At 37.9% G+C, this 16,490-nt stretch overlaps 1 protein-coding gene across 1 annotated transcript in view; it reads left to right on the top strand.

The window, feature by feature from the left end:
* abcg4a (ATP-binding cassette, sub-family G (WHITE), member 4a) overlaps positions 1 to 16,490 on the top strand; it is a 31,691-nt gene that overhangs the window by 1,720 nt on the left and 13,481 nt on the right. The window contains exon 2 of the mRNA XM_073839891.1: positions 5,356 to 5,593. Coding sequence (XP_073695992.1) covers positions 5,365 to 5,593 — 229 coding nt within the window. The 5' untranslated portion in view covers positions 5,356 to 5,364. The remainder of the gene's footprint in view (positions 1 to 5,355; positions 5,594 to 16,490) is intronic.

Here is a 16,490-nt window from a genome sequence, read left to right as displayed (position 1 = left end):
TTGGTCTACTGTTTGGTCCACATATATTTCATAGAGCTGTGGATACCACCATAACATCACAGCCTCAGCAGCAGCGGAATAATTTTATTTAAGGAAAACCTATAGATGTAGATTTCTTGATCAATCCTAGATCAGTGGTATTATTTAAAATGTAGCTTAGATTCTCCAGTGCTTGGTCTTGTGCCTATAGTCATAATGGACAATAAACCGAGCACTTCTTAATGGAATACACCATATTGACATACAAGCACTTTAACCGTATAAATTGCTAGCTGGCAACATTGAAAACACTGGTTCTTTAGAGAGGCAGGGTTCTATCAAGCACAGCACCCGGAACTGGTTTAGAAGCTTCTGCAGCCTAAGTGCATTCTCATTGACGTGAAATACAATAACTCATATGGATTCCACATTCGCATTGCTGTCAGTACTGTTTGTGCCTCGGTAGCTCGGTGCAATGTTTTTCAGCGTCAGTGTCATTGAATCTGAGTGGTGATTTTTAATTAAATGCTGATATGACTGCATTTAAAAGTCTGATATTCTTGCAGGAATTTCTGTATTGCATTCTGTGCAATGCAATTATAGTCCACGCTGTGGACTAATCAAGTTATTGTTGCACTCTTAAGAATTTTTTATTGGCGTCTTAGTTTTCAAACATCTATATAGAACCTTTCCATTGTACAAAAAGGTTCTTTATATTGAAAAAGATTCTTTAGAATACTAAAATATTCTTTACACTGAGAAAAACTGATTTAGATGTAATTTACTATACACTTTATTTATGTACACTGTGTGTGTGTGTGTGTGTGTGTGTGTGTGTGTGTGTGTGTGTGTGTGTGTGTGTGTGTGTGTGTGTGTGTGTGTGTGTGTGTGTGTGTGTGTGCGTGTGTGGCATTTCCGTATTCTATGTCATTCAGAAAGTTCATGTGAATCAGCACTATACTGTTGTCAGGTTGTAATCTGATCCTTACTCCCCACAACAGTTCTGGAATTACAACCTCATCCTTTCCACATCCAGCAGGAAAATGTGAGAAACCACACTCTAAAAAATGCTAAATGTTAAAAAACAACTCAACTTGGATTATTTGGCAACCCAACACTGGGAAAATGTTGGACAGAACACATGATGGGTTATTTTGACCCAGCTGATTCCCCCCCCCCCCCCCCCCCCCCAACATGCTGGGTTGTTTTATTTAAATCAGCTATTGTTTAAAAAATATTATATTGCTGGCTTAAAATGAACAGAATTAGAGGCACAAGCAGTAATCAAAAAATGAACATTTATTATTAAGCAAGAACACCCATGGACACAAATATAAGACAAATTGAATTTATTTGGGTGAATACAGGATCATTTACAATATTACATACAATTAAACTTGTTTAACAATCATTTTAGAAATAAAAAATGGTACATTTAAAAGTAATTTAAGTGTATTCAACCATTCTCTGTAATCACTTTTCACCAAAATAGTGAGCCAGTGATGGGGTGCTGTCCACCGCTGCTGTCTGCCGCCTGATGTTTCACACAAAAGATGCCTTGACTGAGTCCATAACCTGCCCATAAACAAACAGTACTGAGATTAGAGAACATTTTTAACATTAAATTAAATTCAGTATTATAATGAATAAAATCAGTTAATGTTATGCAAGGAAAAAGACGTTTCCATCATGCAAAACGACCACTGACATATTTTCCTTGTATGTTGTGTTGCGTAAAATAATATAATTTACAGCAGAGTAAAGACTTTAGAAAGGAAATAAAATGTATACAAACCTTTATTTCACTGAACAAGTGCATAGTGGTGCTGGGAACTGCTCTCTACTGTAGTGGATGCAAAAAACCCACGCTCTGACTGTAATTTAACAGCTGGGTTGCTTTGTTAGAGACAGGCTCAACCCAGTGGTTGGGTAGAAAAAAAATAACTTTAAAAATGACCCAGCAGCTTAGTTACAGAAAAACTACCCAGCACCTGGGTAAAAAGTCAAGTCAAGTCAAGTCAAGTCACCTTTATTCATATAGCGCTTTTAACAATACAGATTGTGTCAAAGCAACTGCACAGTATTTAAACAGCACCATAGTGTGTAAGTAACGCATTATTGTAAATAATCAATTTTCAGTTAAAGGCAGTTCATCAATGAATTCAGTGATATCATCGTCAGTTCAGTTCAAATAGTATACGATATCGCTGGAAAGTGTCCCCAACTAAGCAAGCCAGAGGCGACAGCGGCAAGGAACCAAAACTCCACAGGTGACAGAAATGGAGAAAGAAACCAGGCTTAGTCGGGGGACCAGTTCTCCTCTGGCCAGACGAAACCAGCAGTTTGTACCAATGTCCGATTGTAGAGAACTCATCAGGTTCCTGTGGTGTAGCGCCGATGGCCGTCTAGGTTGGCGAGGTCTTTAGTGATGATCCATCTCTGGAGCTCATCTGGTTGACATCCACGGCTATTGAAGTCATCTCCAGGTGGTGATCCATGATCTAAGCTGGGTACAGACTGGATCCGGGGGACTGCAGTGACCATCTGATCCGGATACAGGCTGGGTCTGGTGGCTACGGTGACCTCAGAATAAGAATGAAACAGACTAATATTAGCGTAGATGCCATTCTTTTTACGATGCAACGAGTGCATCAGATGTTATGGGAGGTGTTTTCGGTTCCGGTTTACCTAATTAATGCAGCCTAACAATCCTTTAACGGATTTGAATTATAGGAATGTGTTAATGTTTTTATGTGTAAGCCAGGTTAAAGAGATGTGTCTTTAATCTAGATTTAAACTGACAGAGTGTGTCTGCCTCCCGAACAGTGTTAGGTAGATTGTTCCAGAGTTTAAAGGTTGTATCAGCGATTTCTAGCCTAAAACATAAAGTGTCAAATTCAGCTGATCTTTCATCACGATCCGCTCGCTGCCTGCCCCATAAATTGTCTGTGAAAAAACCGCGTCTCTCTGGTCAGCCTAGGGTCCGAGATATGCCAAAAAAACAAACCGTGTTCCAACCAATCAGCGTCAGGGGGTTCGTGTTGTGGACTTTCCTACTGGTGCAGGGATGTGAGGGAGGCGGAGCGAAAGTCCACAACACCAAACCCCTGACGCTGATTGGTTGGAACATTGTTTGTTTATGTGTGGAAAGGTTGGTAGTGCCGATTGTTTTTTTGGCATATCTCGGACCCTAGGCTGACCAGAGAGACGCGGTTTTTTCACAGACAATTTATGGGGCAGGCAGCGAGCGGATCGTGATGAAAGATCAGCTGAATTTTACACTTTATGTTTCAGGCTAGAAATCGCTGATACAACCTTTAAGCACTAGATAAGAAAATGATCTGCCACCGGCAGTTGATTTTGATATTCTAGGTATTATCAAATTGCCAGAATTTTGAGAACGCAGCGGACGTGAGGGACTATAATGCGATAGGAGCTCGCTCAAGTACTGAGGAGCTAAACCATTGAGGGCTTTATAAGTAATTAGCAAGATTTTAAAATCTATACGATGTTTAATAGGGAGTCAGTGCAGTGCTGACAGAACCGGGCTAATATGGTCATACTTTCTAGTTCTAGTAAGAACTCTAGCTGCTGCATTTTGGACCAGCTGTAGTTTGTTTATTAAGCGTGCAGAACAACCACCCAATAAAGCATTACAATAATCTACCCTTGAGGTCATGAACGCATGAATTAATGTTTCAGCATTTGACACTGATAGCATAGGTCGTAATTTCGATATATTTTTAAGATGGTAAAATGCGGTTTTGCAAATGCTAGAAATGTGGCTTTCAAAGGAGAGATTGCTGTCGAATAGGACGCCTAGGTTCCTAACTGATGACGACGAATTTACAGAGCAGCCATCTAGTATTAGACTGTGTTTTAGGCCATTACTTGTGGAGGTTTTCGGTCCAATAATTAACACGTCTGTTTTTTCAGAATTTAACAGTAAGAAGTTATTCGCCATCCAGTTCTTAATATCAGCTATGCATTCTGTTAGTTTTTCGAATTGATATGTTTTGCCGGGCTGCGAAGAAATATAGAGCTGAGTATCATCAGCGTAACAATGAAAGCTAACACCATGTTTCCTGATGATATCTCCCAAGGGTAACATGTAAAGCGTAAAAAGTAATGGCCCTAGTACTGAGCCTTGAGGTACTCCATACTGCACTTGCGATTTAAATGATACCTCTTCATTTATTGCCACAAACTGATGACGGTCAGATAAGTACGATTCGAATCAAGCCAGTGCACTACCATTAATGCCTACATAATTTTCAAGTCTATTTAAAAGAACGTTGTGGTCAATAGTATCAAACGCAGCACTAAGATCCAGTAGCACTAATAGAGAAATGCAACCACGATCGGTTGACAAGAGCAGGTAAAAAAAGTATTAAAAATAACCCAATAAAATGACCCAACAGGCTGAACCCAGCATTTGGGTTTAAAAAAATCCAGCATTTTTAGAGTACAGAAAAACTACCCAGCACCTGGGTAAAAATGATCAAAATAACCCAATAAAATGACCCAACAGGCTGAACTCAGCATTTGGGTTAAAAATAATCCAGCATTTTTAAGAATGCAACTAAATCTGTCAGAGCTTTCGTCAAAATTAGAGGACAATTAGAAATCATACTAGATGATCTAAATATTAATAAAGAACAGCACAGATTGTGCTCAGGAAAAAAAACTCTTGAACGCTACAAAAATACTAATACAGGAAATAAAGATATGCTCAACCCAATGGTCCTCTGTATTCTTGTGAGCTTGTTTGGTGAGAGCTTCCCCCGCAAAACAGTGAAAAAGGTTTCCATCAAAGCTTCAAATACTGGCATCAAATTCCATAGGCTTCAAGGGTAATTACTCTACTAACTGAAACTGTCTCCAAGTGCATAACTCTCACGTCTGAGCAGATTCTTCCTCTGTCACTGATTTTATGCTCAAAACAACATCTTTCTAGATGGTCTGGGGGTAATATAGTTAACCTAATGCTATTCAACTGGCATAACTTAAAACACTTAATTAGAACAGAATGTAATGAGGTTAGAATGAACAAATGTTCATACAAAATGATGGCCAACATGATTAATGTGTTTCCTTTCGAAAGACAGAATGATTTTGTCACCTTTCTGTTCTTCCTGTTCTCTGAGCTCCAGCTCAACCTCACATATGTTTCACAGACTGATATAGGAGCGTGAAATTACACACCACTCATCAAAGACATATTCTTTCTTGCAAATATATATTTGTGAAGTGATTGCATTTGAGTTAGATTTGATTGCAGATAGTAGTTTTGCGATTAGGTATTCCTATGCTTCTGTACACACTACTAACCATTTTCTCATTTTTTTAATCATTGCATTCTCCTACATTTTCCAGGCTCTTGGTATGGCTGCGAAGTCCTTAGAGCCGGGGTCTGTTTCCATTCCCATGGAGGAGACCAAGCGTGCGGCAGGAGCTCTTCCAGATGCTGCCATGCTGACCCACCTGAAGAAGGTGGAGAACCATATCACAGAGGCACAGATGTTTTCTCACCTGCCTCGGCGCTCAGCAGTGGACTTGGAGTTCACGGAGCTGTCCTATACCATCCGTGAGGGCCCTTGTTGGAGGAGGCGGGGTAATACATGAACCCTTATGATGAAGCTTATGTGATGATTACAGTAAGGTGAAGCTTAAACTTGGAAGGCGTAACAAAGTAGCTGATCCACCTTTTTCTTTAACATTGAAGTAAGCTTATGGGCGAGACTTCAGGTTCATTATCCGCTATAGAGAAATAACAAGAAGAATAACAATATGCAAACAGTAAGAAAAGGGTGGATAAAATGTATATAATTTTTCTGTTTGCCAGGTAGCATTATAAGTAGTTTATAATAGCTGGGTAAAAAAATAGGCTATCAATTTCTCAATTTTAATTAATTCTCATTTTTACGAAACAACATTGATTCTTAAAGGAACACTCCACTTTTTTGGAAATAGGCTAATTCTCCAACTCTCCCCGAGTTAATAAGTTGAGTTTTACCGTTTTGAAATCCATTCAGCCGTTCTCCAGTTCTGGCGATATCACTTTTAGCATAGCTTAGCATAGATCATTGAATCCTATGAGACCAATATAGCATCGCATTCAAAAATGACCAACGAATTTCGATATTTGTGCTATTTAAAACTTGACTCTTCTGTAGTTATATCATGTACTAAGACCGGCGGAAAATGTAAAGCTATGATTTTCTAGGCTGATAAGATTAGGAACTACACTCCCATTCCGGTGTAATAGTCAAGGAAGTTTGTTGCCGTAATATGGACGCAGCAGGCGCAGTAATATCACGCAGCACCTGAAATTAGTTCCCAGCTAGGTAACTTCCAATGTGATAAAGTTAGCATTTCCACATGTGCTGCGTGATATTACTGCGCCTGCTTCAGCCATGTTACGGCAGCAAACTTCCTTGACTATTACATTGGAATGGGAGTGTAGTTCCTAATCTTATCGGCCTAGAAAATCGCAGCTTTAGATTTTCCGCCGGTCTTAGTACACAATATAACTACAGAAGAGTCAAGTTTTAAATAGGACAAATATCGAAACTCGTTGGTCATTTTTGAACGCGATGCTATATTGGTCTCATAGGATTCAATGATCTATGCTAAGCTATGCTAAAAGTGATATCGCCAGAACAGGAGAACGGCTGAATGGATTTCAAAACGGTAAAACTCAACTTATTAACTCGGGGGGAGTTGGAGAATGAGCCTATTTCCAAAAAAAGGTGGAGTGTTCCTTTAAATCCCAAAAATCGATTAGTCAAGTCTGTTTTCAGTTAACAAACGCAACATTGTAGCACGCCTCCCGTTCAATAAATCGCAATAAGCTTTGTGCTTGATTTCAAATTCTGTCTATTTTATTGCAATATTCAAACAATAAATACCATTTTGGCTCTGTTTAATGTGGAACGTTAGTCAGCTCGAAAAATGAACTGGGGAGTATTATGCTAATTCAATGTTTGATTTATGTCTGAATAAATCTGTCAGGTTTTTATGACAGCCACGATTTAAATGTTTATATTACAAAAAATGAATTGGAGTAGAAATATAGTTAATTGTAATAATAGTTAATTAATAGTAATTGTAACTTCATTTATTTGTATGCAAATCAGTTCATTTTAACCTTCAATATTATTAAAGGTTAATATTTATTTATTTTTCCTTGAGAAAATTTGGTATTTCCTGTACCTTGTAAACAGTCAAACCAAAATTTATTTAGATACCTTCAACATTTCTCACATTATCACAATTTATTCACTATAGTTTAGAAAATGGTAATAAAATATGACAAGAACTCATAGTTAAACATATAGTCAGAACAAATTCATCTTGATTATGTCAGATAGCTTTGATAGAAAGGTATGTAATGAATTAGGTTGAATATCTGTCAGCTGTCAGATGTTAAATTTAAGTACACAATTAGATAATACCAATTTAGGTCAACCAATTACCAAGCAATGCTTAATTTTGTTCAGTCTTTGGTGTAAAAAGGTCACATTAGCAATTAAAAAAAAAACTTAAGCAAAACATGGTCAGGTCAAAGAGCCTGAATAATTTTTGGTCCCAAATTTTTATAGATTTTACTGGTAGTCCACTGTACGAATAATTTTTGGGTATATTTCACAGTTTATTTTATCCTAACTTACATAAATAAACTATAGTGTCCTGCATCCACTAGTAAAACAATATAAAAATATATCTGGTGTCACAGCTCTCTGTGACACTCAATATTTAGTCAATAAAATTACCTTTTATATAATATACAGGTAAGGTTATAAAATAATTTCAACTCAGATTAATATTTTATACCCTCTTTTTTTATTTGCTTAGTGACTAGGTGTGTCAGTGTCATGGTGACCCTGCCAGGGTTTATTTCGCAATATCGACCAGATAGCTATCTGTAATTCTTTATCACTCCAAAGTCACGACACACAAACACACATATGTACGCACAAGTACGGGCCTAATACTATTAGCCCCTCGCACACTCCATCCCGTGTCCTGGACTGTAGAGTGCTGTTCTCAGCAGACTTAAGATATAGTAAATAATTCACTTCCTCAGACGGCACACTGCTCAGCTGTCTGCTGCCTAGTCTAGCTAAACCTGCCCAGGATGAGACCAGCCCACACAAGCATGCTAACACACACTCTACACCACCCATGTTTTCTGGGGTTTTTTCCCCCTCTGGTTGCAGTGATTCTTTGTACATGGTGTTTTTTGCTCTGCAGCATAGGCTGGTGTTTGATGGCCATATGAGACTGGATAGGTTTTTCTGTTTAGCGCATGAGATAAGATAAGAAATAGAAATGGCTATCAGCAGTGTCATACAAATGCTTAGTTGACACCTTGGGAAGCTACATGGAGAACTATGCAGAATTTTAACATGATTAAAAACAAGTTGAGGAGCAGTTTATGATTGAAGGAGAAATGATTTGTGCTTAAATGGTCTTAGGGAGCTTTGGGTGTACTGTGTGTGCCTCAGTGGTCTGGAAATGGGCTCATGGAAGATTTTTTAAATATATATTTACAAAAAAACTGTCTTTGCCTTCTGTCTTTCTCCATCTTTCTCTGCTCCATGTATTTTATCCAGTAAGCAGCATGGAGACGCTGGTGCAGTGCTGTGTTAATGCTGTTGAATGATGGCTACTGCAGGCACAGCAGCTCCTATAGCTTCATGTCCTCTAGCATGCCGAGCTCCACCCACACATACCCGCATATACACATGCGGCACAAACCAAGCAGACACGCACGACAGATGTATCATAAGGTCTTGTAGTCGCACACGTGCCATTGCTAAATGGAAAAGGGTGAATCATACAGTGGTGATCTCTATGACACTGATAGCAGCCCACTCCTGAGACCCATATATACTTATGTTTAAATGGTGTACCTCATTATGCTGTTGCTGAGTTAGCACCTCATACATTAGTATGCTATTCTTTCATTATTACCTCATACTTCATTATACTGTCCCTCTGTTGTTCCATCTGTTCAGAAACAAGCTCTTTTTATATGCAATTTATGCATTTGCAGTTTTAGATGTATGATTTGAGTCTATGTGGCTTTGAGATTTGAGACAAAGACTTTCTGAGAGAGAGAGAGAGAGAGAGTGAGAGCTATGTTTATTTTTGCATGCTGTTCCAGCTAGTTACCTTAAAGGTATAGATCACCCAAAAATGAAAATTCGATCATTAATTACTCACCTTCATGTCATTCCAAACCTGTAAGACCTTCGCTAATCTTCAGAACACAAATTAAGATATTTTTGATGAAATCTGAGAGCTTTCTTACCCTGCGAAGACAGCAACGCAACTACAATGTTCAAGGCCGAGAAAGGTAGTAAGGACATTGTTAAAATAGCCCATTTGACACCAGTGGTTCAACTGTAGTGTTATGAAGCTACTAGAACACTTTTTGTGTGCAAAGAAAACAAAAATAATGACTTTATTCAACAATTTCATTTTGAATGTAGAATGTCCATCTCTCTTAGTTCATCGTCTGTATATTTTGGCTCAAATAAGTAAGATTGGGCAAAACATTGCAAGTCATCCTCTCTGCGAAATCTTTAGACATGTTTACGGAGACTGTATTATGTACATTGTGCATTTTCTTCTGCTTGCAAACAAGGTGCAGTGCATTCAGGTTCTGATTCAGCAGCACCAATAGGGCTAGACGATATGGCCAAAATTTTAATCAATTACTTTTGGTTGATACGATATAATTCAGATATAAATATGAACAATATTTTTAAAAACTCAAAAAAAAAAAAAAACTACCAAGAATGCCCTCTGTACCTATCAACTTCTGAAAAGTTTTATTTGTATTTAGCCTTCATACAAAATAAATATGAAATCACTGTCAAATAAACAAGACTCTCAGACTCAGCTTATTAATATTAATATCTTTAACTTTAAACTATAACTGAGTGATAACTGATTTTTTAGACTGAAACAAAAATGCTTCAGTCAGAATAAAGAATATGAAAAGTGCTCAGAGTTTTTGCAGAAAACAGAAAAGAATGAGCAACAACAAAAACATGTTGCTAGAGATGGGCTTATTGAAAATGCTAATTCATTCTCTGCCAGCTACTTTATCCGATTAAATCAAAAATCAAAATGCTGTCAAAACTTTTCTGAAGACAGTCAGTCCCCTTCAAAAATACATTCATGTAAAACACCTGTGCCACGTTTGATTTTGAAATGTGCAATATGTCACAAAAGTACACCCTTCACATTTTAGCAACCATTTTAGTATATCTTCTCAAGGGACAATACTATAAAAATAAAACTTGGATATATTTTAGAGTAGTCAATGTGCAACTTGTATAGCAGTATAGATTTATTGTCCCCTGAAAATTACTGAAACATACAGCCATTATTGTCAAAATAGCTGGCAACAAAAGTGAGTACACCCTAAGTGAACTTAATAGGGTTCAGGTCTGGAGACATACTTGGCCACCCCATCATCTTCACCTTCAGCTTCCTCAGCAAGGCAGTTGTCATCTTGGTGGTGTGTTTGGGATCGTTATCATGTTGGAAAACTGTCGTTGGAAAACCGCCTAGTTTCTGGATGGAAGGCATCATGTTCTGCTTCAGAATAAACAGTACATAATGGAGTCCATGTTTCCCTCAATGAACTGCAGCTCACCAGTACCAGCAGCACTCATGCAGCCCCAGACACTGATGCTACCACCACCATGCTTGACTGTAGGCAAGACAAAATTTTCTTGGTACTCCTCACCAGGGCATCGCCACACATGCTGGACACCATCTGAGCCAAAAAAGTTTATCTTATAGTCTCATCAGACCACAGGACATGGTTCCAGTAATTCATGCTCTTGGACAGGTTGTCTTCAGCATACTGTTTGCAGGCTTTCTTGTGAGCCAGCTCCAGATGAGGCTTCCTTCTCAGATGACACCTATGCAAACCGACTTGTTTCAGTGTGCGGCGTATGGTCTGAGCACTGACAAGCTGACCTTTTACTTCTGCAACCTTTAAAGCAATGCTGGCAGCACTCATGCATCTGTTTTTTTTAAGCCAGGTTCTGCACCTGACGCACAAAAACGGGTGCTCAACTTTGTTGATCGACCCTTGCAAGGCCTGTTCCGAATGGAACCCATCTTGGAAAACCTCTGTATGACCCTGACCACTGTAGTGTAACTCAGTTTTAGGGTGTTACCGAACCTCTAAAAACCTTGGCTATCTTTGTGGAGAGCAACAATTCTAATTCTCAAATCCTCAAAGAGTTCTTTGCCAAGTTGAACATCCAGTGGTCAGTATGAGAAAACTGTACTTAAAGCACCTAATTTTAACTGCTCTAATACAAGATACACAAGTTTGTATGGTACTGTCAAGCAGACAAAAACATAAACATGATGTACAGGACATGTGGCTTTGCATGGTTAAACAACATACTGCTGTTATCACTTAGGGTGTACTCACTTTTGTTGCCAACTATTTTGACAATATTGGCTGTATGTTGTTATTTTCAGAAGACAGTAAATCTATACTGCCATACAAGCTGACTACTCTAAAATATATCCAAGTTTCTATGGTTTTGTCCCTTGAGAAGATATACTAAAATGGTTGCTGAAATGTGAGGGGTGTACTCACTTTTGAGACACTGTATATCAAAATATCGGAAATGTGTTATATCACAATATATATTGATATTGAATTATTGTCTAACCCTATAAGCACCATACGCATGCGTTATGAACGCATGTCAAAGACTGACACAGAAGACAAGAAATTGTTGAATGAAGTCATTATTTTTACTGAACATTACAGTTGAACCACTACTGTCACATGGACTATTTTAACAATGTCTTTACTATATTTATTGGCCTTGAACGTGTCAATTGTGTTGCTGTCTATGCAGGGTCAGAAAGCTCTCAGATTTCATTAAAAATATTAATTTGTGTTCAGAAGATGAACAAAGCTCTTACAGGTTTGGAAGGACATGAGAGTGAGAAATGAATGACTGGTCATCAAGCATTTTTTTAGCTTTTTAAAACAGCATGACTGTTCTGGTCCACCAGCCAGACCAGTATAAACCAGCCTGAACCGGCATGGAAACTTATATAAATTGATGAATTACTGCAAAGGAAATGTATTTGTTTGCATTCTACATTTACATGGTGATCGAGGTTCATCTTGTTTTCCTCTTCATTTCATTGCTGTGCAGTCCATGTTGCATGTAGACATGTGGGAGATTTCACTGTGAAGGACGTATTGTTCCTCTATAAGTGCTGCCCCAAGCTCTGCATGATAATGTACAGTATGTGAGTACAGGCAGAGTGGATAGATTAATAGTTATGTGCAGGTTGATGGTTTCATTTTTGATGGATGAATACAAGCTGTGTGTGGCTTTCCTGCCATTTAACCCTCCTCCATAGATGTCATATTGCCTCCTCTCTCTGTTTTCCCTCTCCTAGCCTCTCATCTTTATTGATCCGTCTCTGTTGTTCTTGCTTTTCTGTATTACCTCTGGCCCCTCTCTCTCCACTTTGTCTCTCCCTCTGGACGCCTGTTCACCTGTCATATTTTATCTTCTCTATCTTCCTGCAATTTCTTACCCCTTGTTCTATTCCTCCTCTCTCTCACTGCTTTTGGAACGTGTTGAGTCATAAACATTCTGCATTTTGGATGGTTGCCTTGTTCTGAACCTGTGGGAAGTAGCATACATGGCTTCCACAGATGTTATACAACACCAGTGCATATGCAAGCGTTATGGGTAGTGCACAGGGCTGCTAACAATCTGCTCTGTGACTATTACACTTTTGAACATGGATCTCATTGATCTCCAGAGAGACTGTCTCTGTGCATTAATAGCAGCTAATTAACCCAAAGACTCTTGAAGCGCACCAGATATTTTATTCAGTTTGAATTCAGCACATCCATTTTACACATATTCCACCTTTAAACGGTTTACTTGCTTGTTCTAATGAAGAAAATGTGATTTTGTACTCTTGCTTGAAGGTGTAAATTTTAAAGGAGAATTCCATCACTGTACAGTTCATTTAGTGTTTCAGTTATTAACACTCATAGCCTACAGTTATTCTTTCGCAATGTCAGTTTGCCTATATGAGCAAATTATTCATATTTGAAAGTACACTGAGTATTTGTCATGCATTTTTGCTACAATGACAATTGTCTCATTCTATCACTTCATACTAACACTTAACAGCATAGGCGAATTAACCATTAACCATTAACCAATGTGCAGATCTCACTGCAGTGATGTAATACCTACATGTAGGTATTTGTGCCCATAGGCACTAGAGAGCCTTAAAGGGATAGTTCACCCAAAAGTGAAAATTACCTAATGATTTACTCACCCTCAAGCCATCCTAGGTGTATATGACTTTCTTCTTTCAGACGAATCCAATCTGAGTTATATTGAAAAATTTCCTGGCTCTTCCAAGCATTATAGTGGCAGTGAATGGCTGTTGAGATTCAATAGTCTAATAGAAGGCCATAAAAAAGGTTTATAAAGTTTTAAATATGGATATTTATGAAACAAAAATGCATCAATATGCTTCAGGAGGCCTTTATTAACCCCCCAACCCGCGGAGCACTTTTTATGATGGATAGATGCACTTTATTGAACTTCAAAATCTCAACACCCATTCACTGCCATTATAAAATTTGGAAGAGCCAGGACATTTTTTATTATGACTCAGATTAGATTTGTTTGAAAGAAGAAAGTCATATATACCTAGGATTGCTTGAGGGTGAGTAAATCAAGGGGTAATTTTCATTTCTAAGTGAACTATCCCTTTAATCCTTAAAGGAAACGTTCACTTCCAGAACAAAAATGTACAGGTAATGTACCCCGTTGCCATTAAATATGTTCATGCCTTTCTTTCTTCGGTCATAAATAAATTATGTTTTTTGAGTAGTGCTGTGATGTTCGACACCAAGGCTTCGAAGCTTGTATCAACATCTCACAGTGAAGCACTGTGCCGGAGCTTGATTAGTTTTGCCAAAACCACATGTTCTGTGACGTCCAAAGCTTTGTTTTTACACCCAACCACATGACTGCTTTGTATTCTAATTCGAAAATCTCACGAACAACTTGCTCAGTTTCATTCACTTGTTTGTTAAGAATAAACCATAATACGAATAAATATTTCCATGTGTTGTTTTGTGCATGTTAATTTTGTATTTTTAATTTTGTACACTTTAACTGACCATTGTATGATTATCTTCGGTTATTTTGTATATGCGTACAGTCTTGCCTATTTTTTCCACAAATTTATTCACAGACTCATTTATTCATATTGTTTAAGACTGAAATAAAGACAAATGTATATAGACTTCATGTTTTCTTTGCTTTATACAGGTTTTCATAGCACAAACTAATTTATTATCTGAAACGGTCAAAAAATTGCTGGATTGCCTGGGACGCAAAGCTTTTTCCACCTTTTGACCACAAGATGACCATCTTAAAAAAAGCTTAGAGTAAAGAAACTTTTTACGATACAGTTGAGGGGAAAGCCTCTGTGTTTCGCAAAGCTTAATATTTTCCATCACTATTTTTGAGAAGAACATTTCAGGAATCAATGGTGGCCGCGGGTTTGAACGTCCAATGCAGTTTCAATGCAGCTTCAAAGGGCTCTAAACAATCCAAGCCGAGGAATAAGGGTCTTTTCTAGCGAAACAATTGGTAATTTTTTTAAATACAAATTTATATACTTTTTAACCTCAAAGGCTCATCTTGTCTAGCTCTGCAATGCGCATTTGTACTCTGTAATCCTGGTTAATACAGTCAGGGTATATGGAAAAACTCCCACCTCATTTTCTCCTCCAACTTAAAAGTCATCTTACATCGCTGCTTTACTTTTTTTTGTAAAGGGTGTTTGACCTTCTTTGCATTTTCACTTTGTAAACACTGGGTCAAGTACTTCTGCAGTGATGTAGGACTATTATAAAGTTGGAGGAGAAAATAAGATGCAAGTTTTTTAACATACCCTAACTGTATTGACCTGGATTACACAGAACACGCATGCGCATGGCAGAGCTAGACAAGATGAGCATTTGAGGTTAAAAAAGTATTTACATTTTTAAAATTTTTTTGCTAGCTTAGAACTTAGAGCTTAGAGCCCTTAGAAGCTGCATTTAAACAGCATTTTGGAAGTTCAAACTCAGGGGCACCATTGAAGTCCACTATATGGAGATAATTCCTGAAATGTTTTCCTTAAGAAACATAATTTCTTTATGACTTAAGAAAGAAAGGCATAAACATCTTGGATGACAACAGGGTGGGTACATTATCTGTAGATTTTTGTTCTGGAAATGAACTTCTCCATTAACAGTTAGATATTAATAATTTATTCAGCAAAAGTATCTGAAAATAGGAAGGTTCCCAGGATAGTTGTATATGTTTAGTTATGTGATTTCAATGTAGCACATGATGTGTGGAGTAATAAAAAAACAAGATATCTTGGCCACAAATCAATAATTAATTCCCACACATTAATTGTTATCCTGTTGTACTAATTTGTTCCATCATTTTAGTTACATGGCCAAGATTGACCTGAAATATTTTTTATTTGTGCCCATGATATGACATGTGTGGGGCTCCATACCAACTAATTTAAACTTTTTTTTAATTAGAAGAAACCCTCCTGACACTCATTTGTACATTTCTAACACAAGTCTATGTTGCTAACATATTGATGACTGCCTTCTTCCTTATCAGCACATAACCAAAAAAACTGCATGGATGCATCTATTGATTAAATGAGTTTAAGCTTTCCAAGAGCACTCTCAGACTGATCCCAGTTCAGCTCATACTGTAGGGCAGGCCCATGTAAGAGATCTCACGCAGCACTGTTTGTCTTTAACTCGTGCTGTAGATGGAAAAGAGGATGAATGCATAAGTAGATTGACGCTCAGGTTACACATCGTCAGCATGGAGCAAAATCTAAAAATGAATTATTAGTTACAGGATGCAGGGCATATCATTTATGGAGTTATCAGCATTTAATACTCATGCATGCCGCAGATCATTGGTATGCAGAGAAGCGTACAGGAAATTATAGGGCGATGCGGGTTGTTGCCCCTGTCACTCTCTTTGACTTTCTTTTTCTCTTTCTCAATTCTGTCACTCATCTTGCATCGGTTTTTCTATGATGCAAACATAAAGAAGGACAGAGAAATGCATAGAGGTAGAGAGAGAAAGAGAGAGCAATCAGAGCACTTTACTAATGGCTTGAGGCTGTGACTGAAATATAAAGTGACAGACAGATAAATGAGGAAGACAAACCAGGGATCTTTATGGGAATCTGAGGTCCTGAGGAGGCCTGGAGAATAATGAAATGGCTCCTTTTTAATCTCCTTTTTAATTTGTGGGGGAAAGAAAATCAGTAGTAAACATAAATACAATGTTCAGTTGAATTCAAGTGAAGGTGAAATAGTTAACGTTCAGCTAAATATTTAACTTCCTCTTTCATAAAATTGCAGCAGTAAAAGCTGC

Source organism: Garra rufa, chromosome 5, assembly GCF_049309525.1.
Source record: "Garra rufa chromosome 5, GarRuf1.0, whole genome shotgun sequence".
NCBI lineage: Eukaryota > Metazoa > Chordata > Actinopteri > Cypriniformes > Cyprinidae > Garra > Garra rufa.
The sequence above is the reverse complement of the archived record's forward strand: the minus strand, read 5'-3'. Positions and strand labels throughout refer to the sequence as shown.